The sequence below is a fragment of the Tenebrio molitor genome, chromosome 1 (genome assembly GCF_963966145.1).
Source record: "Tenebrio molitor chromosome 1, icTenMoli1.1, whole genome shotgun sequence".
NCBI classification, from domain to species: Eukaryota; Metazoa; Arthropoda; class Insecta; order Coleoptera; family Tenebrionidae; genus Tenebrio; species Tenebrio molitor.
The window spans coordinates 2,884,091-2,909,921 of record NC_091046.1 but is presented as its reverse complement, the minus strand read 5'-3'; the positions used below and the strand labels follow the sequence as shown (position 1 = coordinate 2,909,921).

At 40.1% G+C, this 25,831-nt stretch overlaps 4 protein-coding genes across 7 annotated transcripts in view; all 4 read right to left on the bottom strand.

The window, feature by feature from the left end:
* LOC138136209 (puratrophin-1-like) overlaps positions 1 to 4,183 on the bottom strand; it is a 215,879-nt gene extending 211,696 nt beyond the window's left edge. The window contains exon 1 of one of the 3 annotated variants that reach the window (XM_069055271.1): positions 3,598 to 4,183. In XM_069055271.1, the coding sequence (XP_068911372.1) occupies positions 3,598 to 3,684 (87 nt within the window). In that variant the 5' untranslated portion in view covers positions 3,685 to 4,183. The remainder of the gene's footprint in view (positions 1 to 3,597) is intronic. The other 2 variants (XM_069055282.1, XM_069055299.1) reach the window with 2 other exon arrangements.
* Positions 1 to 8,408, bottom strand: part of LOC138136240 (cyclic GMP-AMP synthase-like receptor) — a 200,949-nt gene extending 192,541 nt beyond the window's left edge. The window contains exons 1-6 of one of the 2 annotated variants that reach the window (XM_069055340.1): positions 8,240 to 8,408; positions 7,794 to 8,201; positions 7,597 to 7,740; positions 7,407 to 7,550; positions 7,051 to 7,360; positions 6,923 to 6,999 (exon numbers count right to left, since the gene is read on the bottom strand). In XM_069055340.1, coding sequence (XP_068911441.1) covers positions 6,950 to 6,999; positions 7,051 to 7,360; positions 7,407 to 7,550; positions 7,597 to 7,740; positions 7,794 to 8,201; positions 8,240 to 8,353 — 1,170 coding nt within the window. In that variant the 5' untranslated portion in view covers positions 8,354 to 8,408 and the 3' untranslated portion in view covers positions 6,923 to 6,949. Of the gene's footprint in view, positions 1 to 6,676; positions 7,000 to 7,050; positions 7,361 to 7,406; positions 7,551 to 7,596; positions 7,741 to 7,793; positions 8,202 to 8,239 lie in introns of those variants that run through there. The other variant, XM_069055330.1, reaches the window with a different exon arrangement.
* Positions 8,409 to 10,194: 1,786 nt separating this feature from the next.
* LOC138136233 (cyclic GMP-AMP synthase-like receptor) lies at positions 10,195 to 12,329 on the bottom strand. Its single transcript, XM_069055318.1, has 6 exons — positions 11,993 to 12,329; positions 11,690 to 11,943; positions 11,506 to 11,644; positions 11,154 to 11,453; positions 10,982 to 11,104; positions 10,195 to 10,931 (listed from the first exon to the last, which is right to left on the bottom strand). Exons 1-6 carry the CDS (start codon positions 12,131 to 12,133, stop codon positions 10,695 to 10,697), a joined length of 1,194 nt encoding a protein of 397 aa, XP_068911419.1. The 5' UTR covers positions 12,134 to 12,329; the 3' UTR covers positions 10,195 to 10,694.
* Positions 12,330 to 13,007: 678 nt separating this feature from the next.
* LOC138139206 (venom allergen 5-like) lies at positions 13,008 to 14,170 on the bottom strand. The gene is made up of 2 exons (XM_069059411.1): positions 13,580 to 14,170; positions 13,008 to 13,487 (listed from the first exon to the last, which is right to left on the bottom strand). The coding sequence occupies exons 1-2, from the start codon at positions 14,074 to 14,076 to the stop codon at positions 13,052 to 13,054; spliced, it is 933 nt and encodes a 310-aa protein (XP_068915512.1). The 5' UTR covers positions 14,077 to 14,170; the 3' UTR covers positions 13,008 to 13,051.
* Between the last annotated feature and the right edge of the window lie 11,661 nt (positions 14,171 to 25,831).

The following is a 25,831-nucleotide window of genomic DNA, read 5'->3' as shown; positions in this document are numbered from 1 at the left end:
TAAAAATTTATAATTTAAGAAGCATAATGTCCGTGTCGTTGCGATTTTCTTACCGAATATGCCCTCGTGCATTGATTAATATCCGGAAATTTTATTCTCATGCATTTCCAAAACGTAATTAGCCCTCGTGTTCCACTCGGGCTAATTAATACGTTTTAGAAAAGCATTCGAAAAAATTTCCGGAAATAATCAATGCACTAGGGATATTATAAGTGATAATTATAATAAATTCATAATACCATCTACAATATTGGAAGTACATTTTGATTATTGTTGTTAATGTAGTAAATCAATAAATTTTCATATTCAATATACCGCATTAATGTATTTGATATGTATATAATTAAAAGGGGAGATGACGATGAGTCATGAAGTAATTGTTTTTGTTATTATAAATGAATAAAATATACACGTTTTATACAGTGTCGTTGAGAAAAGTTTGGGTGGATTTTTTTGTTACAATTTTAAAACAATTAAGTAGGTAATAATCAATTGTTTCTATTTCAAAGTTACATTTCTCAAAAACAGGAAAAACATTATTCAATATTGGTGCGCTGTCGGTTTTCAGGTATTCGGCCTCTTTTGCATCACTTGGCTAACGCCTCGTGCTTCAAATTTCGGCCACATACATACCTGAAAAGTCATCTGACAGCGCTACTTTTATACGTTACGTTTTTGTTACGAACGTTTATGAGCTATACGGAAACTATTACATTTTTTATCAACAGAATTACAGATAATAAACGAAAATGTATGTTTTATATAGGCAACCAATAATACCCGTACAGCTTGTGATACATTATGTGGAAATGCAATTCTGAATCAAAGTTATAGTTTGTCCAGCGAGAGATTGGTTGAGATAAAAATCACTAAACTCTACGTAGAGAAAGCAGTAACATTTTTGCCCTGAAATTATGCTTTAATTAATGTATTCTACAATTTAAAATCTCCCAATCTCTCGCTGGACGTTGTATAGCATGTTTTTTTCTCACATTTCATTTTGTTGCGAGGAATTTCAGGAAGATTTTCCCAGTCGACCATTCTTATGACGACGTTTGCCAAGTTATAGGGAAAATGGTTGAATTATTTAAAGAAAACAAAAGAGTTGAAAGAAAAGCCGTTACTGGAAGACCAAACAGAAAAACATCTAATGCCAAGGTAATATTGGAAGCCTACTCTGACTAATTTTTAAATTTTTTTTTATTATTTAGAATGAAGACAGGTTGTGATCATTCAAATGTTACGATAGAAGGATCGTGCTGAAATCCATCGGAATTTGTATGTTACAACATGTCGTTAGGTGAGAAAAGTATTAATAACTATGCAATAAGAAAAAATCTGTGCGATTTCTGACATAAGTAGCCTGTACGTCAATGAGAGGGGAATATGTATGTGTTCTAAAAATAAGTGACGAAATAAACGCCATAAGTTCGTACCAGAATCATCGTTAAAATTAAAAATTCTCCACTGTGGCTGAACCTGCGTGATTTTTTTAACTCGTTCAGCTAAATCGAGACAGAAAGTGTTAGAAACAGAGTTTTTAAAATACGTGAAAAGTCAAGAGTAGATGATGATCTAATGTGAGGCGGTTCCTATTTTCGTTTTGATGCACATTTGTTTAGCAAACAATTATCATTGCTTCCAATAGATCAATTTGAGAAAAATAGTTTTCTGTTCTTTATGTGCGGCTTAAAACGATTTATAAATAGTTTTACATCTTCGGTAACCTAGACCTAGATCTATTGGAGTAAAACTTTTGGCAAACGAGTGAAGTCTTTGCGAATCCACGCAATGACTAATTTTAGTGTTATTTATTACCACCTGTTGTAATATTTTCGAATAAAAATAAGGCCGCTGAAGAACTCGCAAGTGATTAAAAAGACTGTCTAACGAAATTTATTCCAAGATGATGAGAATGAAGTATTGCATCTCTTCAGATAATTTTCTTTATAGAATCTTGTTGTCATTATGATCTCTACAAAGACCGTATTTTCATAGAAAATATGAAAAGTGATTGGTGGTAGTCTTTCTCGTGTAGACATTAGGATGGATAAGCATAACAGATAAAAAAAAAAATTAATGAAACTTCGTAAAATAGCAACATCACAGTAAGCACATTTGCCGTTACCGAAACTGCATTTCATTTTCATGAGATCTCATTTTTTATTTTTTAACTAGTCGAAACCACCAAAATCGTTAAGAACAACGCTGGAAATAAAGGAAAACTTCTGGAAATATTGTTGTACTACGATTAATACATATTAATATAAATTAATTTATTTTTAAAAATTATTTCTTTCTTTATTCAGCTTCCTTGTGATGATAAGACTTGACAACAAACTAAGACTCTTGCGCAGTAGGTATCTGCAATATCTGCAGCAATAAAAATTTCTCAACGTATGTAAATACCCAAAAAAGATTTGACCCGGAATTACAACCTTCGATCAAGGATTCTTCTTATCTTCTGCATTCCCAACAATAAATTATTTTAACAATATTTAAATGTTTCAAAACATGCTGAATTCGTCCAAAACACAGATCAATTCAGACAATTTTTTTTTTGTAATTTGTAGCATAGCATTTTCCTCTTCTAGTTCTTATTATTTTCTCCAAACGCACAAAATCTTGCAAACATATTTATACAAACTGAAAAAAAATTACTGATTCAAAGCAAATGTTCTGTCTATACTTTGTTCACTTAAACAAACGGCGTAACATCCAGCAATTAATAAACATTTAGAGATAACGACTTTGATCGTCAATAAATGATTTTGAAATTTTCTCCTCTTCATTAATTGTTGCCGCCTGAATCGCAGGTGTCACTGCATTGAAGAAATCGGAGCTTTGTTTGCAAGCCATCTCTGTTTCTTGTCGTCGCATCTCTGTTTAGTCTTGTCCAATACCGAACAAACAGGCGAAAATCACGTGCTCGTATTGGCCTCAAGTGAACGGAGTATATATTTGGATTATATCGACCACGAAACGTTCACAGCTTGTAATTAACCAATAAAAGACACAAGATAATGTATCACTGGAATTTTCACTGTGATAACATCAGTCGAAAAGAACACAAAATATTATTTTATTCGAAAATTGGTCGTATAGTCGAGCATTATCGTTAAATAATACCCACTTTGCTCGGGTTACGACTTTTCTACGTGGAATTTCTTGTCAGATGAAGGTGTTAAAACGTTCCAAGACAATAGGTAATTATTAATTTTATTGGAAGCTTATTTGGTTTGTTTTATCGATAACCAATCGACTTGTTGGCTTGGAGAAAAATCCTCTTAATTAAATAATTATTGAACGTCGACAGCTAATTGTCGACAGACATCTCCGAAACGCCTTAGGTAATGTTTTGAAAATATTGCAAAATCTTGGGTTCACTCCACCTTGTGCTAAATTCAAAACAATGGGAAAATCCCCTTATCACCTGCGATAAGTGTAGGTGTGTTAACCTACATAGCGTGTTAAAGGCAATAAAGCCTAGGTATTTGCAGAAATTTTCGCATGTTGTTCGCAGTGCTCCGTCAACAAAAAACCACCCCCGCACGCGCCACCCCCGAGACACGCTCCCCACCTAAATATAACCCTTACCTCGTAGGAGTACTTGTAAATCCCCTTGATCCTCGAGAGCACATCCAGAGCGTCCGCCGTCTCTTCGGAGCACTGTCCACAGAACATGCCGCCCCCGGGCGCCGCCACAACGCGCGCGACTTAACCTGCGGTCAATTCGGAACTGCTACGGCACTGATAAAGAAAACAACAAGTGTCCCCCAAGAACAGGTAGCACCATTCGGCGTGGATTTGGCAGTGCGTTTGGTCCGGCGGGGGCACAAATCATCCGTTATAAATAGCTTCCGACGTAGAATAAACAGATCGCGGCAATTACAGCGATTACTTTTGGGGTCGGGATGCACCGTGACGCCGCTCTTCGGGCAAAAGGTTGCGCTCGGGGCAAGCGGCGTCAAATTTGGCGCCGCCTCTTCTTCTCTTCCTTCTTCGCATGTTTATTCCTCACTCTTATTTATTTTCTAATAATCGCGACTTGGGACTCGACATTTATCCGTGTTAGGGAGTAAAGAGGGCGCCCGTTACGTCAAGGAGGGGTCCCTCTAATTGCGTTTACGTGTAAGGGTCATTTGTATTCTCCGGGTGCTTGTCCGATTGCGACGTGTTGTGTTAAGCGTCCACAACGGTTGTTGCCACGATGCGGGTTAAATCGCACTCGCTTGCGTCTATTTCTTTCAAAATTGTGTTAACATGCGTGAGCACAACGGTGCGAACAAATTTAAACTCGATCGGTACTCGATAGAGCTAGAGAGGGCAACTGTAATGTGGTGCGAAAAGTGCGGCTAGTTGCCGATAGGTGGCGGCGGTCAGTTCACTTCAAAAAATTGATCGTTTGCATCAAAAACTGTGAAATGACCGCAGCTATCAAAGCGGCAAGTCATTTGCAGAAGGATATTTCTCAGAAAAAGGGAGCAGTGGTGCAGTTGTGTAATTTAAAAGAATTTCGCGGATCACGTGACGTCACACCATTGTGACACATCAATATTGTTGGTAGACTGCAAACTAACATAAAATATAAAATATTAAAATAGTTTTTGAGAAGTGACGGAGAATTATTTAGTATTTTTTAAAGAAAAAACGTTTTTACAAATTGCACTGCAATTGCACTTGCAACGCAAAGCGAAGATGGCCTGAGACTAGCCTGAAAAGCGAGAAATGAAAAAAATCATTGGTTGTAGACCTGCTGAATGTATTCTAGCGATCAGTATAGTCGAATTTTTAGCCTTTTGAGATGACGTCACGATTTCCTTCCTCGCTTTCTCTTTATTGAAACGACAGAAACAGAAAAAAACAAAAAAAAGGCACGTTTATTTATTGATGGTCACTTTAAGGTTATTTTATGCGTCTGTCCATTTGACAATTTTTAATTTCTTTCACTTATTACATTGATTACAAACATAACCTTTCGAAGCAATTGTCAACAAATTTGACACATTTATAGTTATTTATGATCATGGATTTATTATAGTATTACCGTTATAACTTTTTATCTGCTCCGCCCACTAAAATTGACCAATCAGAATCAAAGCCAGATTCAATCTGTACAACTTTTCATCACATTTGCCATGTAAAAAAGTTAAGGTTAGAATTTTGCTGTCAAGTCCACAATAATTGTTTTAGGTTCTAAAAAATAAAATGTCATTAAGACAATTCGAATGTCAGAAATTTTTACTGTGTAAATCAGATCGTCTTAACAACCTATTTGATTGGTAACTAAGAAAATGAAATGGGCGGGGCAGATAAAATGTTACGTTGTCCTTAGTATAGTACTAATAAATCCATGTTTATGACCAATTCAAATTTGTTTCTGATCCTAGCTCAAACATACGTAAAGTTACTAGATAATGACGTCATCGCAAAAGGGTAAAAATTGGACTATAAAACATCCATAACCCATCGGGAGCAGATTTTCATTAATAATGTTATTATCTAAAAATTTTGGAATATTGGATAAAACGTTGTGTAGCATACGTGGGTTATTAAGTACTACTCACTCGAGATAATAATACAAATACCTCTCCTGGGTAATATCTTAAATAACCCACTTATACTTATTTGAGGCACGAGCGACGAAGGAGTGCTTCATTTGCGCGAATGTGCCGAATACGTCTTCTCGCATCGAAGTTCATACAATATTTTTTGAAACCAACATTATGTCTGATTTGTTGTATACCTTTTATGGATAGAATACCGCTTGTCCATACGATTGCCAAAGAGTCAATCGAATTAATAGCGATTTATTTTCACTCTTTCGAAATTTTCCTCATCCAAATTGGAGAAATGTTGTTTTGGATGATTCTGAAACACTAGTGTGCGAAACCGACGTTCGCGTACTAGTGCTTCAATATCATCCAGAAAACATTTGCATTAGTGCGCGAACATCGATTTCGCGCACTACTATGCGGTCACGAAATCTCATTAATATTACCTTGTGTGTATCGCTCTATCAGACTTCCTTCATGGCCCATGGCCCTGACAATTATTATTGTAGCTCAATCATATAGGGTTATTATAAATTATTGTAGTCGAAGCAGGCCATGCCCATGCTATGAAATGTTTGCCGCTTTCATGTGAACTGTCAATTTTTGTCGCTGTCACTGTCATTTTTTAGGTGAAAAGTGCGATAATGAGAATGTTATTATTATTTTTTTTAATTAACGATTCAATCCAAAAATATTGTCCTGGATTAGATTGATTTGCTTGACTTAAATCATAAAGTCATGGCACTGCTGCTGCCGCTAGGGCTTGGTGGCCATGTTGACAAGATGGCGTCAGAAAACTCTTTACGAAGTCAAGAAGTTAATCTATTGTTATTTGTTATCTACATAACGAAGGCTTAATGATAACAATCATTTGCAACAGCATTAATCTAATAATAAAAGTCTACTCACATTCTTTGGTTCTCAAAAAAAATTTTTTTTTTCAAACAGTGTTGTAATTGCCAAGATTAATTTAATTTTTACTTGATTTAGGTATCTGTTAAAGTAACTGTTGTTATCATTTATTATTCTGACATATTTGCTACTACTTTACCTATCTGCTTGGTGATAATTTATCTGTCAATACCCCATAAAAATTATTATCACAATGAAACAACATCGAACAATCTCAAAAACAGTATAATTGGGTATTAAGTATTATTTTTTGAAAACTTTTGGAAAATATCTCTCCCCTATTTTTGACACCACACACAAGTCAAAATTTTTGGAACTCTTTGGTGCGTTGATGATTGAATAGTATATTTTTTACTAGATATCTTTTTTAGCTTTTTTAATTTGATATTTAACTTCTCAATTACGGACACGAACTGGAATATTTTAGATGCAATAAAATTAAATACAATTTTTTAAATAATTTATTACTACGAGTATTTGATTTAAAGCTTCAGTCTTTCAAGCATGAATTCATTGTATTCTTCACTGCTCACTGCAAAAGAATTATTTTCATTGTGGTTTTTGCGAAATTCTAAATACTTACGTAAGTACTTTGCGATGGTAGTCGGTTCGTTTGCTTTTTTCTCGACGTCGTTAATTATGACTTTCAGTCTGTTGGCCATATTTTCCAACGTTTTTGCGTTCACCGCCCCCACCAAATTATTACTCGTATTCCAGTAATAGGGAATGTTTCCCTTTTCGATAAATTCCTTATATTCCTTGAGAACCGTCATAAAAACGTAGCTCAAAGAATTTTTCCAAAAATCGTCAGGCTTGGTTTCTGCAATGTGCAGAACTGCAGTTTTGATATAGTAACTGGCGATAGAAGAGTGCTTCAGGTTATCCCTCAGTTTCTGAAACTGTTACTTAAACCCAGCAGCAAAACTAGTGGTAGTTTACCTTCAGGAGCTTGATCGTGGGTTTGAGGACGCGTTTGTTGTCCATCAAGACTCTCTCCTGCTCTTGGAAAGACAGCCTCCAGTAGAGAAACGCGTCGTCGCCTTCGCCCGCCTTGGGTTTCTTCGGTACGATGAAGAACTCCGGCTGAAGAGATACCATGAGTGTGGTCAACAACAGCTCAAAACCTCACCTTGGTCGGGACTGGATTCGGTTTGAATCCTTCTTTGGGCCATTTGTCCTCTCGGAACACAAAACACGTGACCAAGTCGACATCCATGGTGACAGCACCGGAGATCTTGAGGGTTAAAGCTGGTCCCGACTTTGAAATCATAATCTGGAAGACATTCAAGTGCTACCAACCAAGCGTCACCTTTCACCAAAGCAAACCTCGAAAGTGCCCTCCTTGTTTTCCAAAATCCTCTTATTCCCCTTCAGAGGAAGGTCGTCCATGGTCTTCGTTAAAATCCCTTCCATCCACGCCAACACCTTCTTCGTGCTGAGAAAGCGCTTTTCGTCGAACAAATTCCCGAAAAGCCTGTACGTCGGCATTGCCTCGGGTTGCTTCAACCAGTCGTCGAACTTCTGCAGCTGAAGATGTACGAACCCGGGCATCTTGCTCGTGGTCAAGACAGGCGCGGCGTATTTTGGCAGGCTCAGGAGGAGGTCTAGATCGAACTCTTCCGGTTTGCCGACGCGCAAGCCGTCGTAGTAGCTGCCTCCGTAGAAGACTCTCGTGAACATGTCCTTAAAGAGCGGGTCCTTCTTCTTCATCGCGTCTACAATAGTTTTCAGGACCTGGAGGAGGGTGAGGTCGAGCTCCACGAGACACTTACCGATTCGAGAATGCGGTTGTTGCGCTTCACCTCCTTATCTGGAAGCGAAATGAACTTGCTGGTTATGTTGATGAGGACGTTCTCCATGTAGTTGTACTTCTTCTTTTCCGCCATTTTGAGCTGTTGGTGGTAGCGATGCGACACCGGCGATTGGTGGAAATTCTATCCGTTTTATAGCGAAACATCTTTATATTTATCTTATCGTGCTGATAACATCTGATTAATCTAAGACGAACGTCGAACGGAGATAAGACGAAGACCTCAGATATCCAGCGGTCCTTTCGGACATCTTTCGCCATCACACATTTTGATGACATTGCATACGCTGTCAAGTATCACCATCTTATTATTCCTATTTAAAATGGTCACTGCAGTGGAAAATGTTTGCGCAATTAATGTGTCAAGTATGCAGATAGATGTTGACAAGTACATAATAACAACGATACCTTACCACACACAATATTACCAATCTTTCTTATGACAACTTCAGATAGGTAACATTTTCTTGTTTGAAAAGAATTCTTTCTAAAAATAAAGTTCTTGGGTACAACACTACTAATGTACCAGCCCTATTAGTTGATCACACTCCAATCTCTTCCCAACTGTTTGCATTTCGTTTAAATTTCACAGTTTTCAATTTTCTGTTTGAAATATACACAAACAATTTTCTTTAAGGTACCAAAAGTTGTTTGAAGACGAATCTAGCCAACTCTATCGGTAATTACGTGTTACCGGTGGTTCCCCTGCTTTCAGGTAAACATGTTTTTTTGGAATTACGCACTTGATCAATGTCATCCTTAGAAAAATCAGATAATAAAGATAAAAACAATTGATAACACATCATCACACACACCGCATAAAAACAAATTATTTTGGAAATTTCGGATATCTATAATTTCCCAGAATGCAAAATGGAAGATTTCGTACACTTGTATTCACTGGCGCCAGGAAGTAGATTTGTATCGAAGCACACCTCATATTTACACTAAGCTTGTTGCAAATTTTTTTAAGTTAATATTCATATTTTATGTGGTACTACTATGTTGTGTTTCTTCACATAGTCTTCATCATAGATTTGGCCCCATATTAGGAAACTCCTTTGATCTTTTCATATTGAGAACCAAGTGCACAATTTTTCTGAAAGAAAATCTTCTCGTTACATTGTGAATTTTTTCCATACTTTTAGAGGGAAGCTAGACTATTAAAATTTCTTCTTCCTGATTATAAAATATGTACTATTTTATGGCAACCCAAGGAAGATTGTTTTCTCAGATTTCAATATCTACAATGAAGAACTAAAACTCTCACGTCATCATCTTTACCGCATTGAGCAACAGAGAATATCGAGTAACGTATGTCGGGTACTCATGTGGCTTAGTATGGCTAGCGACATCCCCAAGATGCAGCGTAGACTCTTCTTATTTTTGATTCTGTCTGACATGTCTTACTAATACTATCATTTTTTAATTTATATTTTTATTTTACTTAGCTTAGGTAATAATCTCAAACGATTGATGCTGTCACATATTTTACAAAGACGTAAATAGATATGATTCCATTTGATAAAGTTTCGTTATAAATTTAAAACAATTTCGAGTTCGAGGCGTGATTCATACTCTGTCTCGTCGTAGTATGCGTACCACGTGTGCTTCCCCCGTTTATTGATAAATAATCGGTTGCAAAGAGTATGACATGGGTAGAAAAAAATCGAAGCAAGCTCTACGTGAGGCTAGAACCAGGTGTAACCTTACTCAACACGGAACAACACATCTGCTGGACCAAGTCAAAAACCCAAAGACCCAAAAACCAAGTTGGAAAGATGCGTTTTGCACCGCTTCGCTTCGCCGACTGATTGAGTCATGCTGACGAAACGTGCACTTTTGAAAATGGGGGAATCACAGAACAAACTCAAGGTTACTTGAGAGGACCGCAGACAAAACTATCCAGGACAAAAATTGGTTCACAACTGAATGTTTATTAAATATGTTTACACAATAAAAAATAAAAATAATCTATAAAAAGTAAATATTATACATGTGTATGTTATACAGTGTGAAAACTATCTACGGAATAAATTCAGTAATTTCAAAACGAATGATATTCTTGAAAAACGCTATATTATATTGTATATAATAACACCTAAGAACGCCGAACCCCTTGTTCTTCAACATCCAGCATGTCCGAGTGACTAGTCCAAAAACTGGGACATATGGTGCGCGTCTTTCTGGTTTCGTAGGTGTGGGACATTCTTTCGGAGTCCGATTTGCCAATTTCCGATCCAAGGTGACTATTATCAACTTGGATAAGAAATTGTCAAATCGGACTCCGAAACAGTCCCCAACCTACGAAAACAGAAAGACACGCACCAGATGTCCCAGTTTTCAAATTTGTGATTCAAGTTACGTTGAAAACGTTGAAAAGGAAGTGGTCTGGCGTTCTTGTAAGAAATTATAAGTTACGCTTTCTTCTCGCTCTCCCAGAGCGACGAGGAGATGTGTGACCTGTCCAAATTGAAATATTTTAATATACTTTCAGGCTTCGGATCGTCCTTAAGCTCCTTAAGGAGCGATTCGATTTGGCCGTGGTAGTGACTCCTCTCTTGATCACTCAAGTCTTCTAGAAGGTTGAGTTTCTTGTTCCAAAAGTATGAGATTCTACCTCTGAACAAGCATTCACTGTACACCTCCAGCATCTGAAATGTAAAATTAGACAACTCCAGAGTTGAGTAGTAACGAATCGTACGTGGACCACGCAGTAGCTCAACGGTAACTGCCACAAGTCCGGATTGGCAGACTTCAGCTTCCACAAGAAGATAGTCTTGAGAGTGTAACTGGAGACTTTCTGGCCGAAATAGTCTCTAACTCCCTGAAAAACCCACTGCGTTACAACACTCAATCATCTGAACAGTTTGAACCTTGAGTATCTTGAGGGTAGGTTTGAGCCACTGCTTGTGAAAAATCATACTGGTTTCTTGCCTCTGGAAGGACAGCCTCCAGTACCTGTCGATATGGGGATCATCCCGTTTGGGGCTTTTGGGAATGACCAAAAAGTCCTGGAGCTCTGGGTCGGCGCAAGGGTTGCGCTTGAAGCCCTCGCCCGGCCATTGACTCTTGTCCAGGACGATACAAGGCACCAAATCGATGCTAACTTGGAAGCGGTGCGGTCCCTCGAGGGTCAAAGTCAAGGCGGGGCCTAAACTCTGCACTCGCTTGATCTGCAAAAGCGAGGGTTAGAGGTGCAAGGCTCGCCGGAAGCGACCACTCAACTCTAAATTTGTGCGTCCCGATTGGGATGATGTTTTTGGGGAATCTCTTCATGGTCCTGTCGAAAACGCTCTGCATGAAAGTACCCTTCATGCTCTTGGTCAGAAGGTAGTTCTTCTCGTCGACGAATGTCTGCATCACACTGCGATTGAGATTGAAGACGGTTCAACACTACCCAAGTACTCACTTGTAAACTTCCAGGTTCTTTTGCTTGAGTCGGTGGAAGTTGTCCAGTCTCAGCTTCACGTATCCGGGGATGTTACTTTCGAGGAGGACGGGTCCGGCTATCGAGGGAATTCGCATCAAAATATCTATATCGAATTCGTCGGGTTTGCAGATTTTTACACCTTCGTATGCACTGCCGCCCCCGCATATCTCCGCGTAGAGGTAGTCAAAAGCGGGGGATTCTTCTCGCATCAACTTAACGATGTAACGGACGATCTGGAAGGGTCGCGGATTATTTGGAACTCGCCCTCGCACTTGTACCTACCACTTCGGTGATCTTTCTAGTGACCTCCATCGCGTCCGCGGGTATCGAAATAAATTCCCGGTTGGCAATACTCAGACCTTTTTCGATTCCAACATACTGTCGGTCTTTCACGCCCGTTTTCTTCGCCCTCCTCCCACTCATTTCTCTGAGACTGGATTCACCGACTCTCAACGAAATCTGTGAGCGATATCTGTCGCGATATTGTTTTATATGCCTAAATAGGTATTTTACCTAATTTCGTGACAGATAACGCCGACTCTCACTGTCGCGTACGCTGAACAACTATTTGTCGGTCGCGAATGCAATACTGGACTCTGCACTTGCTGTTACACCATTGTTGCAATCAAACAGGAAAAGAGAAGAGATATTAATAGATCGCGAACGTGACCTTGCTCGATATCAATGTTGTGGAATTGCATCGATGACATTTTTTCGCGATTTGGTACTCTAAGCACGGTCCGTATCTGGAACAGATCAAGGGCTGATTCTAGGTATCTGCTATTTTTACGCATGACGTGTGAATTAGCAGATACTGATTTCCAAATGAGACAATCAGTTTTATCGTTATCAGTGTCAATAACACTTTGGGGAAAACCTTGACTTTATGTTTGTTGTGGCTGCGTACTTTGGAGGTCAAAAAAGAAGTAACCAAAATTGCTATAACTTGTAGCCAAAATACAAAAAAAAAACTTACAAAACCGATGAGTAAATAAATATTTACAAACATTCAATTAATTATACGGCATGGCATCATTTTTGTTCTTCCTCTTCTGTTCTCTTCGTATTTTTATTGTTCTTGTTCTTTCTTTTCTTCTTTTCGATCAGGGTAAGTTATATGTACAAAGACTACAAAGGCAAAACAGTGCATCGAAGAAGAAACTCGTTTTGAGTTCTTCATCAAGAAAATTCTTTGCAAAATTGAGTACCTACGTCAGGAGAAACAATACCCAGATGCTTGATGAGATGATTCATTGATTTTGATGGGGTGAAGAAAACGTCAAAATCGAAAATGTAATACCAGTTATAAAATAGAAATATTTATTGATGTAAAGAACAGGTTCAGCAAAAATACAATAAAGCCACGAAGGCACACAACGATTTTATGTGGGTTGGGACGAACCGCTCAGATCCACTGTCCGTTGGTACGAGTGCCGCAGGATCGGCGGGAGCGGGATAGAGTTTTCCACACAAAGAAGAATATTTATCGTTACATTGCGTGTTGTAGAGACAGTTACTGCACGGCTCTCCTTCCCCAAAAATGTGGGCATCCAGTATATTCGCACTTATTCCACCGGGACCCGCTTTATAATTGCATATCAGTACCCATTTGTAAACGTCGACCGTATTTTCCGGATTCCATATTCTTACACATCCTACGCGGTACATACTTGCCCACACGAGCTGTACAAAATGGCCAATAATGCCAGCTGGGGTCTTTGATCCAGTGTACGGTTTGAACAACTCTGGACCTTCAAGGAATCGTATTTCGTTGTACCTAAAATCTCGTTCAGACACAATAATGACAACATTCATTTTATTTGCAAATACATAACACACGATTCGTGTGCCCGCCACCCATCAACTTACCATCTCTCCATCGCGTTCATGTGGTAATACGGCACAATTTTACCTCTTCCGGCTAAGTTCTGTCCAACTTTTGTTTTATCATGCGCGAGCCTGCACTTGTCATGACTCTTCACAAAGTACCCTCCGTAGCATTTGGCGATGTATTCGAGCTCTAAGTCGTAGTTGAGGACCATCATGTTGCTAGCTGTCTTTCCGCCCATCTTTGGTTCTTGGCCAGATGCGAGCATATTTCTTAATTCGTTGTGTTTATCGAGGATATCTTGACGGAATTGTACCAAGTCGTCCGATAAGTAAGTACGTGGTCCTCTCATCTTGCAATCGCACGCCGAATGTTTGTCCTCACCGCACTTAATGCTGCAATAGTCGAATTTTGTAAAATCGAATTTTTCTTCTGGATCCTTCTCGAGCATGACCACAGTAGTCGCCTCAGCCTGTGGTTCTTCCTGAGATGCACAGACGCTCAGCAACATCACAAACACAACTGCCCTTTTTAACATTTTTTACGAGTTTGAAGTTTGTAAAGACAAAGCGACAATATTTTGAAAGTATAAAAATTGTGTTTACAACGTTGCTATGATACACAGATATACTCATGACTCTCATAGATATATGCCATTCACGATGTTTTGGCATAAGGGGAGGCTATGATTTCATTTTTTAACGTTGGATACATGTTTGATTTCTGTCATCTCTGCTGTCACTAAAGTGCCTGACATGCGGACCTATCAAAATGAACGTAACATGTTGCCGAATTTACCGTAATCATAATTAAGCGACATTAAAACGTATTGATGGTGTTTGTATTAGACTGCAGAACATATTTTCAGTAAGTTACAGTGAAGTCAAGTTCTTTTTATGTATAAATTGAATCGTAGGTGAGTACAAGATAAATATGTAGCACGGATAGTGAAGGAAGAAACAACGACCCAATTGAAATGGCACAGGGGTTTTGTAAGACCTATTATAACTTCGCGATAGAGTTGTGAATTTATGGCTTGAGTCCATTTTTAAATGTACTCCTGAAATTTGCCAACATTTTTGTAGATATTGTGAAGAACTTATTTCGGAAGATTGGGCAAAATTAATGGGAAATCTTTCATTTGAAAACGTTCTTCCCTTAATAATTTCATTAGGAGAATCTGACTCGGAATTTGATTGGGATTTTGATGCATGTAATGATGATTCAGAATTTTCTGATGAAATTATGGAAGTTGAATAGTTTTGTTCTTTTTTGTCATGGACGATGGGTGTATAAATATTTTGCAGAAAGATTCGAATAAAGTAAGGCTTAATAAGTAGGTACAAGATTTTATACAATCTAGTTCTAGGAACGTTTTGGTTAAAATGAAAAATGCATTGAGAAATTACTAATTGGTTGGTTAAGACACTGTATAGATGGGTTATCTAAGTGGTGCACAAATTAACAGGAGCCACTTTGTCTTTCGGTCCCGGTCCCTACTATTCTGTAGTCTGTTACTCTGTTCAAGTCAGTTTCCTGCGTGGAGGGAGAAAAGACTGGAGATGGCATTTCCTATGCTTCCCATATTAAAAATCCGAACCCTCTAAAAGCACCTGCAACAACCTTTTATGACCCAGTCCACAATGCGCTAGATAAAGAAGCACAATGCGTCTGGAAGGAACGCGAAGGAAGCGATTGGCCTAGCGTCTATATTCAGAAACCTTTTATGACTCTGTAGTTTTCGCGGGCCGGTACACTTATTTGAATTAGTGCCATCTCCAGTCTTTTCTCCCTCCACGGTTTCCTGTTTTGTTAAAATGGAGAAAAAATGTGTGAGTATTGTTCTATTGTAAACCAGTAAAACTGACAACAATGCACTAGACAATGACGCAGTTTATAACCTCAAACTTAGAAAAACATAACCTAATTCAACAGACAGCTTTACTGCCAACTTAAATGCACTTTTTCCATGGCCTCCCCTTATGCCAAAACATCGTGAATGGTATATAAATTTCGGTACTTCTAGATGAGAAGCGTATCAACTTGGGAACAGGTTTATATTTATCTTCTTGCAATAGTAATTCCAAATTCCAACTTCAAATAACTCTGATCGCACCCACCATTATTGGGACACTCGGTCCTGCATCTGTTCTTGAGTCGGAAATTTGGTCTTTAACTCTTCCATCTTTGGGGTCCTAAAACATAACGGAAATGGTATTAGAGAACCATACTTAAACGATTCGCTCTTCTGAGGGCGTCGGTAACCCGGAAACCGCGACATGAGCGAACCTTGGGGAAGTCCCGCGGTAATCCTACATTCCAATGATGTGATTTCTGTGATCGTCCCTCTAAAAGTCCTGTTTTTCAGGTAGGATCGAATGATTTTCACCCGGGAAACCGGCTTCGATGAACTTGTGGATGAGGAGTCAATCTTGACCTAGAGCATTCAGGCTATACAGATACTTTTCTATTCTCTTGCTGTTATTGTGATTCAAGTTTGACAGACCCCTATAATTGAAACTTTTCTGTTGGGTTCTTTGAATAATAATAATAATAAAAACCTACCACTACAGTTGTTGGAGCCAAAACTTTTCCAATCTTTTGGCTTTCTTCAATCGCATAATTTAAGGCCAAAGCATAACTTGTCTTTTGTTTGTTGGGAAGTAAAAAAAAAGACTAAAGGTGTGTAATGGTCATCCCAAAGTCCGTGAATAATAAACATTTGAAGAAAAAAATTGGCACAGCAGCTAAAAGTCCCATCCACATTAGTTCATTCCTATCAAGTAATTGTTCTTCATGTGGTGAATGATTATGGTTATCGATAATTTCAACGATATTTATTTTTCCCTCTGTTTTCAAATACGAGTACGCCAAACACTTTTTATTTCCACTTATTGAACACACCCAACGTTTAACACTACTAGATAGTTCTTTATGGAATCGATATTTAAATCTATGTAGCACCAGAAGCTCTTTTCCTTTTTAATGAACTCATACTTGATTTTACTTATTTAATTGACCGGGTAGCAAACAGAGTGAAAACTAAACGACTAATTGGATTTTCTGGATTCTTGTATCTTTTGGTGATTGCAAAAGGGGATCAACTTCTTCGAATTTGTAAATATTAATCTTTCTGCATATAATTATTTAAAGGGTCGGTGAGGGTCGTTAATCCGTTACTGACTCGGCACTCTTCTCCGCCATCTTAATTTTGTGACCCTTACAGGTAAAGGGGACTCTACACGGATCTCCCCATTTATTTGTAACTTTTATCATTTAATGGAAGATACTCTACCTGTCTGCTTACTGATAATTTATCTGTCAATACCCCACAAAGATTGTTATCACAATAAATACAGGGTGTTAGGGAATGGTCTCTCAAGAATTTCAGGGTGAGTTTATCAGGGAAAATGTGGTCGAAAACCTTTATACCGTTTTCTGAAAATAAAATTGTTCCCTGCTGTTTTGGGACTGCTGAAATATTGCGAAAAATAATCTTATATCTTATATCGGACCTTCAAATCAATATATATTTAGAGTAGGCGTAGGCGACATTCTAATTCTGTTAACAGTGTAAAGTAATTTTTGTAGGTAACCAATTATTCTCCAGAGTTACACAGATTACACAGTGAGCTTTTTTCCCAATTTCATATTGCCATATTCCGTGGAGAGGGAATAGGGAAAATGCACTACAAAAATTAAAAATATTTTCTAACCTAATTTTATGTCGTTAAAATGTCAGACGTTTCTTGTGTCATTTTCTACGCTGGAAAAATGTTGCAAACAATTGAATTTCCATAGGTTGCTCTAAGTATAAATTTATTTGAAGGCCCGTTATGTTTCGACTTAAAAATGATTGCTTGGTAACGATTCGAAATTTACTGTCAAAGTTTACATTTTAATTTGATCTACCTATCTTTTATCCGTCGCCTGCGAAGACTACAATCGTTTACAATGCCCGAATATTCTATCGAGGAGTATGTAGATATGTATGTATTTTGTGTATGGGGAATATAGTGGAAAGGCTACTACTGCCGTCCGAAGGTATGCTAATGCTTGTACATATTAGGGCAAACGGAGGACATTTTGAACATTTATTATGATTTTTTTCAATACAAATAAATAAAGTTACACAAAAATTAACGAATCTTATTAGCAGTATTAGGTGGTTAGTGCTCGATTTCAAATCCCCGTAGAGGTTTATCGAGATGTGGTTGTTGGAGCGGCCGGTCCAATTTAGTTTATGACGCCGCTTCCAATATTCCTGTCGACAATCATCCCCGGTGCCGGTACGTTGGTGGTCTCTTTCACAATAGTGGGAAAGTCCCGCCATCTGGCTCATGCACATCTTGCAAAAGACCACCAGCGTACTACCCATGACGGAGAGGGGGTGCGAATTCACTTTTGTACATTTTCGTTAGTTTTAAGTTAGTTGATAAGCAAATGTAGAACCAGAAACACCAATACATCTTTGCATTAATCTGAAGCATCTATCCTCATTTTGAAATCACGGTCCACATTGTGCGAAACCCCTACGCGTAAAAAGAAAACCCTACCGGACACGCAATTGGCGTGTCATAGGTTCAAACTCCTGGGTGCGGAAACATCCGTCAAACTTCATAGGAGGCAATTGAACCGAAACATTTTTTGGTCCTTCGAGCCGGATGTGTATCAAAAAGTAGTGCTTCAGTGCAATCAAAGTCCAGTGCAACAATCGAGCGCCCTCGCAGCGAACCAGGATCGTAATATTCGTAATCGAGATTGCGACGAATCCATCTGCAGGCCCAGAGGTTCCCGAGGCAGCGACGACACCCCCCGTAGAGCAAAGGAAAGTGCAGGTCAGTGGCTTCCTTCTCATCCACATTTCTTATCACTCACCAACCCTCCAAATTGTGTGCATACTTCAAATCGCGGTTTGAAGTAAAAAACATCGTTTAGTCAGAACGAATTTAGTCATTAAGGCGGTTGGTTACATTACATAACGTTCGTACATAACTTTCAAAATGCCTGAGCTATCATTAGCTGCATTAATCAAATCCAGAGGGGCATTGAAAGCCCGCCTCACAAAGTTTGTTTCGATGGTCGACGAGCTCAACCAAGAAAATCCGAATTTTGATCAACTACAAGTGAGATTTGAGAAATTCAAAAACTTAGAGAGCGAATTTGATAACGTCCAAAAACAAATCGAATTTGAGGTCGATGAAGGAGATGCGTTAGATGAGCAAATCAACTACCGCGAAGAGTTCGAAAACAATTTTAGCGCAGCGGTGGCTCGCGTCAACACAATTCTCAACGCGGCGAAATCGGAAACGCCAAACGCGAACACTCGTCATTCAAATCAATCGGTTACCAATCCGAATTTCGTACCGGTAGCGCTTCCGACTATGAGTTTACCTTCTTTCGATGGAAGCTGGGAGCAGTGGCTCTCATTTTATCAGAGATTTGATTCGCTAATTCACAGCAACGCATCTTTGTCGCCGATACAGAAATTTCAGTATTTAAATTCGTGCGTCACAGGAGAAGCCAGTAGCGTGATCAAATCTTTAGGTATCACCACCGAAAATTATCCAATCGCGATTGCTTTGCTGAAAGAAAGGTATGACGATCAACGTTTGATCATAAAAAATCATATTCGCGCGTTATTCGATTTACCCAACGTCACAAAAGATTCTCCCGCGTCTCTGAGGCAACTTATCGACAAGGTAGATTTGCACTTGAAAGTGTTAAACACGTTAGATGCGCCGACGGAAACATGGGATCTTCTAATAATCCATTTAATCGAATTAAAATTAGATGCATTTACCATGCGGGAATGGGAAACAACCAACAAAAAAACGATGCCAACGCTAAAGGACATGTACGCGTACCTCAAGGATCGCTGTCGCGTGTGGGAAGCGATCCAATTTCACAAAAACCCCGAAAAGAACCGTGACGTTCAATCCAAGTCAAATCCGCAACAGAAATCAAAAGCGCCGTTCACGAGATCTTCCTCCAACTTGGCTACGCAACAACCCTCGTGCAAGTTGTGCAATCAAAACCATTTTATGTATCAATGCAAACAATTTTTAAACTTGTCCGTTTCGGCTCGGATCGCCGAAGTCAAAAGATTAAAATTATGTTTCAATTGCTTGAGGAGCACCTCACATTCCGCGTCCCAATGCAAGTCAGGAGTTTGTAAAATTTGTAATAAAATGCACAACTCATTGCTCCATTTAACGGAACCCGCAGCACCTGTGACAACAAACGCGGCTGAAGACACCCCGATCGTAGCTAACCATCACTGTCATAGTTACGAATCGCAGGTACTTTTATCAACAGCAGTCATTCTCGTACGAGACAACACCGGCCAATATCAATCGTGTCGCGCATTGATTGATGTTGGGTCTCAATCCAACTTCGTAACGGTCGAAACTTGCAAACGTTTAAGGGTCAATTCGAAAGAAACCAACATCCGCGTCACCGGAATTGGTAATGCTAACGGCAGCATTGTCAATAAAATCGCCAGTCTGCAAGTCAAATCATTTCACAATGCGTTCGGTGCTAACTTGAATTGTCTTGTAGTACCGATCATAACTCATTCAGTGCCGGCGGAATCGATAAATGCAAGTCTCCTCCAAATCCCAAATAACATCAAGCTAGCGGATCCGCAATTTCATCGTTCCGGTCCCATAGATATTCTAATCGGTGCTGAAATCTTTTGGGACCTCCTCTGTGTCGGTCAAATCAAGGCCACCAAAGTGCACCCGGTTTTCCAAAAGACCCACCTGGGATGGATAGCCGGGGGCGCAATGCGTCTACCTGCCAAACTTCCGCAAAATTCCGTGACGAATTTACACGTCGTAACCAGCGCAGTGAATCCTCTCGACGCTCGAATTGCGAAATTTTGGGAAATTGAGGAAACTCCGGTTCACAAATCGCTAACTTCCGCTGAACGAGCGTGTGAGACACATTTCATCTCCACCGTCAAACGTGACAATGACGGCCGATTCACAGTCAGACTACCATTCAAAGACAATTCAAAACAGTTAGGGTCGTCTTATGACATCGCTTTGAAAAGGTTACACGGTCTTGAAAGACGATTAAAAAGATCTCCGGATTTGCGCGTTTCCTATCAATTGTTCTTGGACGAATATCAATCTTTGCATCACATGTCACCGGTAACAATTGAAGATCGCGAAATGTTCTCCAACGACGGGTATTTTTTACCTCATCACTCGGTAGTAAAAGAGTCCAGTGTTTCCACCAAATTGCGCGTAGTCTTTGACGCATCGGCCAAAACCTCTAACGGTGTCAGTCTAAACGACAAATTAATGGTAGGTCCGGTGGTACAACAGGATCTCTTTGCCATCATTACGCGTTTTAGGTTGCATAACATCGTGATATCCGCGGATATAACAAAAATGTATCGGCAAATACAATTGGACAAAGAGGACAGAAAGTACCAACGAATTTTATGGCGTCGCGACCCGTCCCATCCGGTTCAAGTTTACGAGCTTAACACGGTTACCTACGGCATGGCGTCATCGTCCTACCTGGCTACGCGATGCATACAACAGGTAGCGCTGGAAGAAGGCTCAAATAATCCCGAAGCTCAGCGGTCAATCATGCAGGACACGTATGTGGACGACCTGCTAACTGGAGCAAAAACGGTTCGCGAAGCGCGCGCGTTACGCGACAATATAGTGGCAATCCTTGACAAAGGCTGTTTCCCGTTAAACAAATGGGCATCAAATTGCCCCGAGCTATTGCCCACGTTAAGTGAAAATGAAGTCATGGTGAATTTCGATAAACATGGCGACTCCAAAACATTAGGTCTATTATGGAATTGCACACATGACGCGTTAAAATATTCCATATGTCAGATCCAGTCAGGAAATCGGGTAACCAAGCGACGAATCTTATCAATCACCGCGCAGATTTTTGACCCTCTCGGTCTTGTGGGTCCGGTCATCCTAATTGCAAAATTAATGATCCAATCGCTATGGTCGTTAAATGTTGGGTGGGATGAGTCCGTCCCAATAAGGATCCTGACTACCTGGGATTCATTCATTGCCGGCTTACCTGAATTGAATCAGTTGGAGATTCCTCGGCAGGTAACTTCGAATCAGAATCCCATTGGATTCGAACTCCACGGTTTTTGCGATGCATCCGAACGCGCTTACGGAGCATGCATCTATATCAGATCCTTAAACACCGCGACACCCCATCAAACCCGGTTACTTTGCGCTAAATCTCGAGTGGCACCCCTCAAGACAATAAATCTCCCTCGCTTGGAGCTCTGCGGGGCGTTGTTGCTATCAAAGTTAATTGCTAGCCTAAGACAATCTTTGAATTTGCCCATCGCGAAGACATGCTGTTGGACGGATTCTCAAATCGTTTTGTCGTGGTTAGCGGCCAGCGACTTGGAAAACGTTCGTCGCAAACCGTGTTTCCGAGATTCAGGTTTTAACAAAAAATTGCGTCTGGAGTTACGTCAACACCAAAGACAATCCTGCGGACATAATCTCGCGAGGCTGTTCACCCCGCGAATTGATTGATTCTCCATTATGGTGGCACGGGCCATCCTGGTTGTCAAACGAGGCACAGCATTGGCCGAAGTACTGTCAGACGAATCCAAACTTCGCCAACGATCAGGAGTTGCCGGAACAACGACGTGTGGTTGCTGTCGCGATAACTTCCGAGAAAATGTTACCACCAGATTTTTTGACTCGATTTTCATCGTTGCGCAAACTACAACGCGTGTTGTCGTATTGTTTACGATTCGCGGAAAATTGTCGAAAGCCCATCACGAAGCACACCGGTCCCTTGAAAGTGTCTGAATTACAAAGATCAATGCTTATCATCCTGAAAAACGTACAGCATCAAGCGTTTAGTACCGAAATCAAAGAACTCGAGGGCGGTCGTCAAGTCGGCAAGAAAAGTCGTCTGATATCACTCAACCCTTTCCTCGACGATAGCGGACTCATACGTGTCGGAGGTCGTTTAAGAAATTCCGGCGCTCATTCGGACGTTAAGCACCCAATAGTGTTACCCAAGTGCGAAATCACCGAATTAATCGTTCAATCGGAGCACATCTCATTATTGCATGCCGGCCCTCAGGCTACATTGGCCTCTCTGCGACAAAGGTACTGGCCCATGTCGGGGCGCTCCGTGGTGCGGCGAATCATTCACAATTGCCTCAAATGCTTCCGAGCAAACCCGACGACATCGTCTCAATAATGGGCGATTTGCCCAAAGATCGCGTTCAACCGGCCCGACCTTTTCTCACAAGCGGCGTTGACTTTGGCGGTCCAGTGTACCTGAAAGAGGGTCGAGGTAGAGGCAAAAGGACGGTAAAGGGTTATATCGCCCTGTTTGTCTGCTTTGCGACCAAAGCGTTACATTTAGAGCTCGTCGGAGATTTGAGTTCTCAATCGTTTTTGGGCGCTCTCAAACGCTTCATATCTCGTCGCGGGCACGTTGCAAATTTATATTCGGACAACGGAACGAATTTTGTGGGTGCTCGTAATGAATTATCCGAACTTGGCGAAATGTTAAAGTCGCAAAAATTCGAACGCGATGTAATTGACCGACTAGCCGATCGTACGGCCCGGTGGCATTTCATTCCTCCCCATAGTCCCCATCACGGTGGGATATGGGAGGCAGGTATCCGGTCCGTAAAGTCACACCTTAAAAGAGTGATTGGTCTGACATCCCTAACATATGAGGAGATGCACACGGTATTAACACAGATCGAAGCCTGCCTGAATTCACGTCCTTTGACACCCATCTCCAACGACCCCAATGACCTAATCGCCCTTTCCCCAAGCCACTTCTTAATAGGTGATCTGCTCACTGCCCCCGTGGAGCATGACGTAACGCCTTTGCCCATCAACCGGCTGTCTCGATGGCAATATGTGGAACAACTTCGGCAGCATTTTTGGAAAAGGTGGTCCGTGGACTACCTGACGCAATTACAACCCCGCCGTAAGTGGAACCAGTGTCTTCCAAACATCGAAGTGGGCGAGTTAGCGGTCATCAAGGAAGACAATTCACCACCCCTTCAATGGCGCTTGGCACGTGTCGTTCGCCTACACCCAGGAAAGGATGGTTGTGTGCGTGTGGTGACTTTAAAAACTTCAAAAGGTGAAGTGACCCGCTCAATAAACAAAGTGTGTGTTTTACCCATGGCCTCTATGTACAGTTAACCAGTGAGAGTGTTCGAACTTTTTTGAACTTTTAGTGATAGTGCCTATTTACCCATTTTTGTTTGTTTGTTTGTATTCATTTCGTTTTTTTTTTGTTTTTTTGTTTTGTCGTTTGTTCTTTAGTCATAAGTTTCAATTGTACATGTGCACACCGATGTGTCATACATAATTGATTTGTATATACCGTTTAAATTTAATATTGAAGGAAGCCTTCAATGAGGGGCGGGATGTTGGAGCGGCCGGTCCAATTTAGTTTATGACGCCGCTTCCAATATTCCTGTCGACAATCATCCCCGGTGCCGGTACGTTGGTGGTCTCTTTCACAATAGTGGGAAAGTCCCGCCATCTGGCTCATGCACATCTTGCAAAAGACCACCAGCGTACTACCCATGACGGAGAGGGGGTGCGAATTCACTTTTGTACATTTTCGTTAGTTTTAAGTTAGTTGATAAGCAAATGTAGAACCAGAAACACCAATACATCTTTGCATTAATCTGAAGCATCTATCCTCATTTTGAAATCACGGTCCACATTGTGCGAAACCCCTACGCGTAAAAAGAAAACCCTACCGGACACGCAATTGGCGTGTCATAGGTTCAAACTCCTGGGTGCGGAAACATCCGTCAAACTTCATAGGAGGCAATTGAACCGAAACAGTGGTATCACAAATAAAACTGCACAAATAATTTCAGTTTATTGCAGCAATAAAAGGGCTTACTTCAAGGTTGCGGTGAATCTAGATAAATATTTCGAATGAATTATTGATTTTGGCCTTAAAAAAATGCAATCCTGGTAGTTTTTGATGAGATATCCAAAGGAAGTATTCAAAACCGAAACGTCATTGTGACAGTAGGTAGGTACTCGATAAAACCTGACATAAAGGCATTGCTGTCTTTTAGTTGCTAAGCAATTAACTTTCATTTCAGAACTTTAGCTATTTATTTAATTATTACAACAATAAAATTGTGCAAAAGCTCCCAAACAGTGGGGCACCATTTTAAATTTTTATGTTTGACAAATTCCCTCATGTTATGAAAACAGTTGATATTGACCAACAGTGTGCCGAATATCGCGAAAAAATCTAGTCATGGTCAGAAAATGCGTCTTCCGCGGACAAAAATCTCTCTTCCGGTGAAAAACCACGTTGACAAGGCTTTTGTTTTTGTTGGTAACACAAATTAATGAACAAAATGTCAGAAAATTATTTTGACGTTTTCCGAAATGGATTTAAAAAATTGTTTTAGAAACGACTCCAGCAGTGATATTGACTACAGTGTGAAAACAATTTGGAATACAACAGGTAAATTGTTGCAGGAAAATTGCCACGATGCATATAAACTAACCTTTAATCCGTTTTGTGATGTTGTTCCGAATGTTTGTTTGAATTGTTCATTCGGGAATTTGTCTAGACAAATACAGGGTGTCCCAGAACTGGCTCCCCAGAGAAAAAAGGGAGCCTTAGGGCGAATATATTAACGTGTATTTTAAGGAAAAAAAGTCCTATCTCAAATGATAACCGAGAAAAGACATTCTGAAGTTGACCAATTAGAGTTGAGCATCATTAAGGTGGAATAATCGCAATTTTGCGTTGCCTAGGTTTCCTTTTTATCCGTAAACCTCTATAATTCTGTCCATTTGATTTGGTCCACTACATTTATTAGAATGATTGTTTACGTCAGTTTGACATTTGTTATAGAATTTTGCTGCGATATTTAATTCAGGTGTATCATTTAACATGTATTCTTCCTCTGAGTACGTAGATATGATTCTTACTTTTGCGCGATGTGGGAACAATGCACGTGAAGCAGTAAGGTTGTACCGTGACAATTTCCACAAAGACAAAACAATCCTGAAATTAATCGCTCGGGGTCGAGAAACGGGTCAGATGCAGCCAGTTCGAAGAAGAAGTTAGGGGTGCTCCAAGAAATGTAAGGACTGTCGAACACGAGGAAACCGTACTGAATGTCTTTGAGGAAGACGGCACCCCGAGTATTCGAACAGTTTCTCGTGAAATGGGTTTATCCAAGAGTTCGGTGCAGAGAGTTCTAGCTGATAATAGGAGACATCCATACCACTATACACGAGTACAACATCTTCTGCCAGAGG

Excerpts from the sequence above, each read along its gene's own strand:
- LOC138139206 (XM_069059411.1), bottom strand. The coding sequence starts at position 14,076 with ATGTTAAAAAGGGCAGTTGTGTTTGTGATGTTGCTGAGCGTCTGTGCA. Across the intron at positions 13,488-13,579 it reads ATGAACGCGATGGAGAGATG|GTACAACGAAATACGATTCC; the intron begins GTAAGTTGATGG and ends ACGAGATTTTAG.
- LOC138136233 (XM_069055318.1), bottom strand. The coding sequence starts at position 12,133 with ATGAGTGGGAGGAGGGCGAAGAAAACGGGCGTGAAAGACCGACAGTAT. Across the intron at positions 11,454-11,505 it reads TCGGGACGCACAAATTTAGA|ATCAAGCGAGTGCAGAGTTT; the intron begins GTTGAGTGGTCG and ends TCGCTTTTGCAG. Across the intron at positions 10,932-10,981 it reads TGAGCTACTGCGTGGTCCAC|ATGCTGGAGGTGTACAGTGA; the intron begins GTACGATTCGTT and ends TTTACATTTCAG.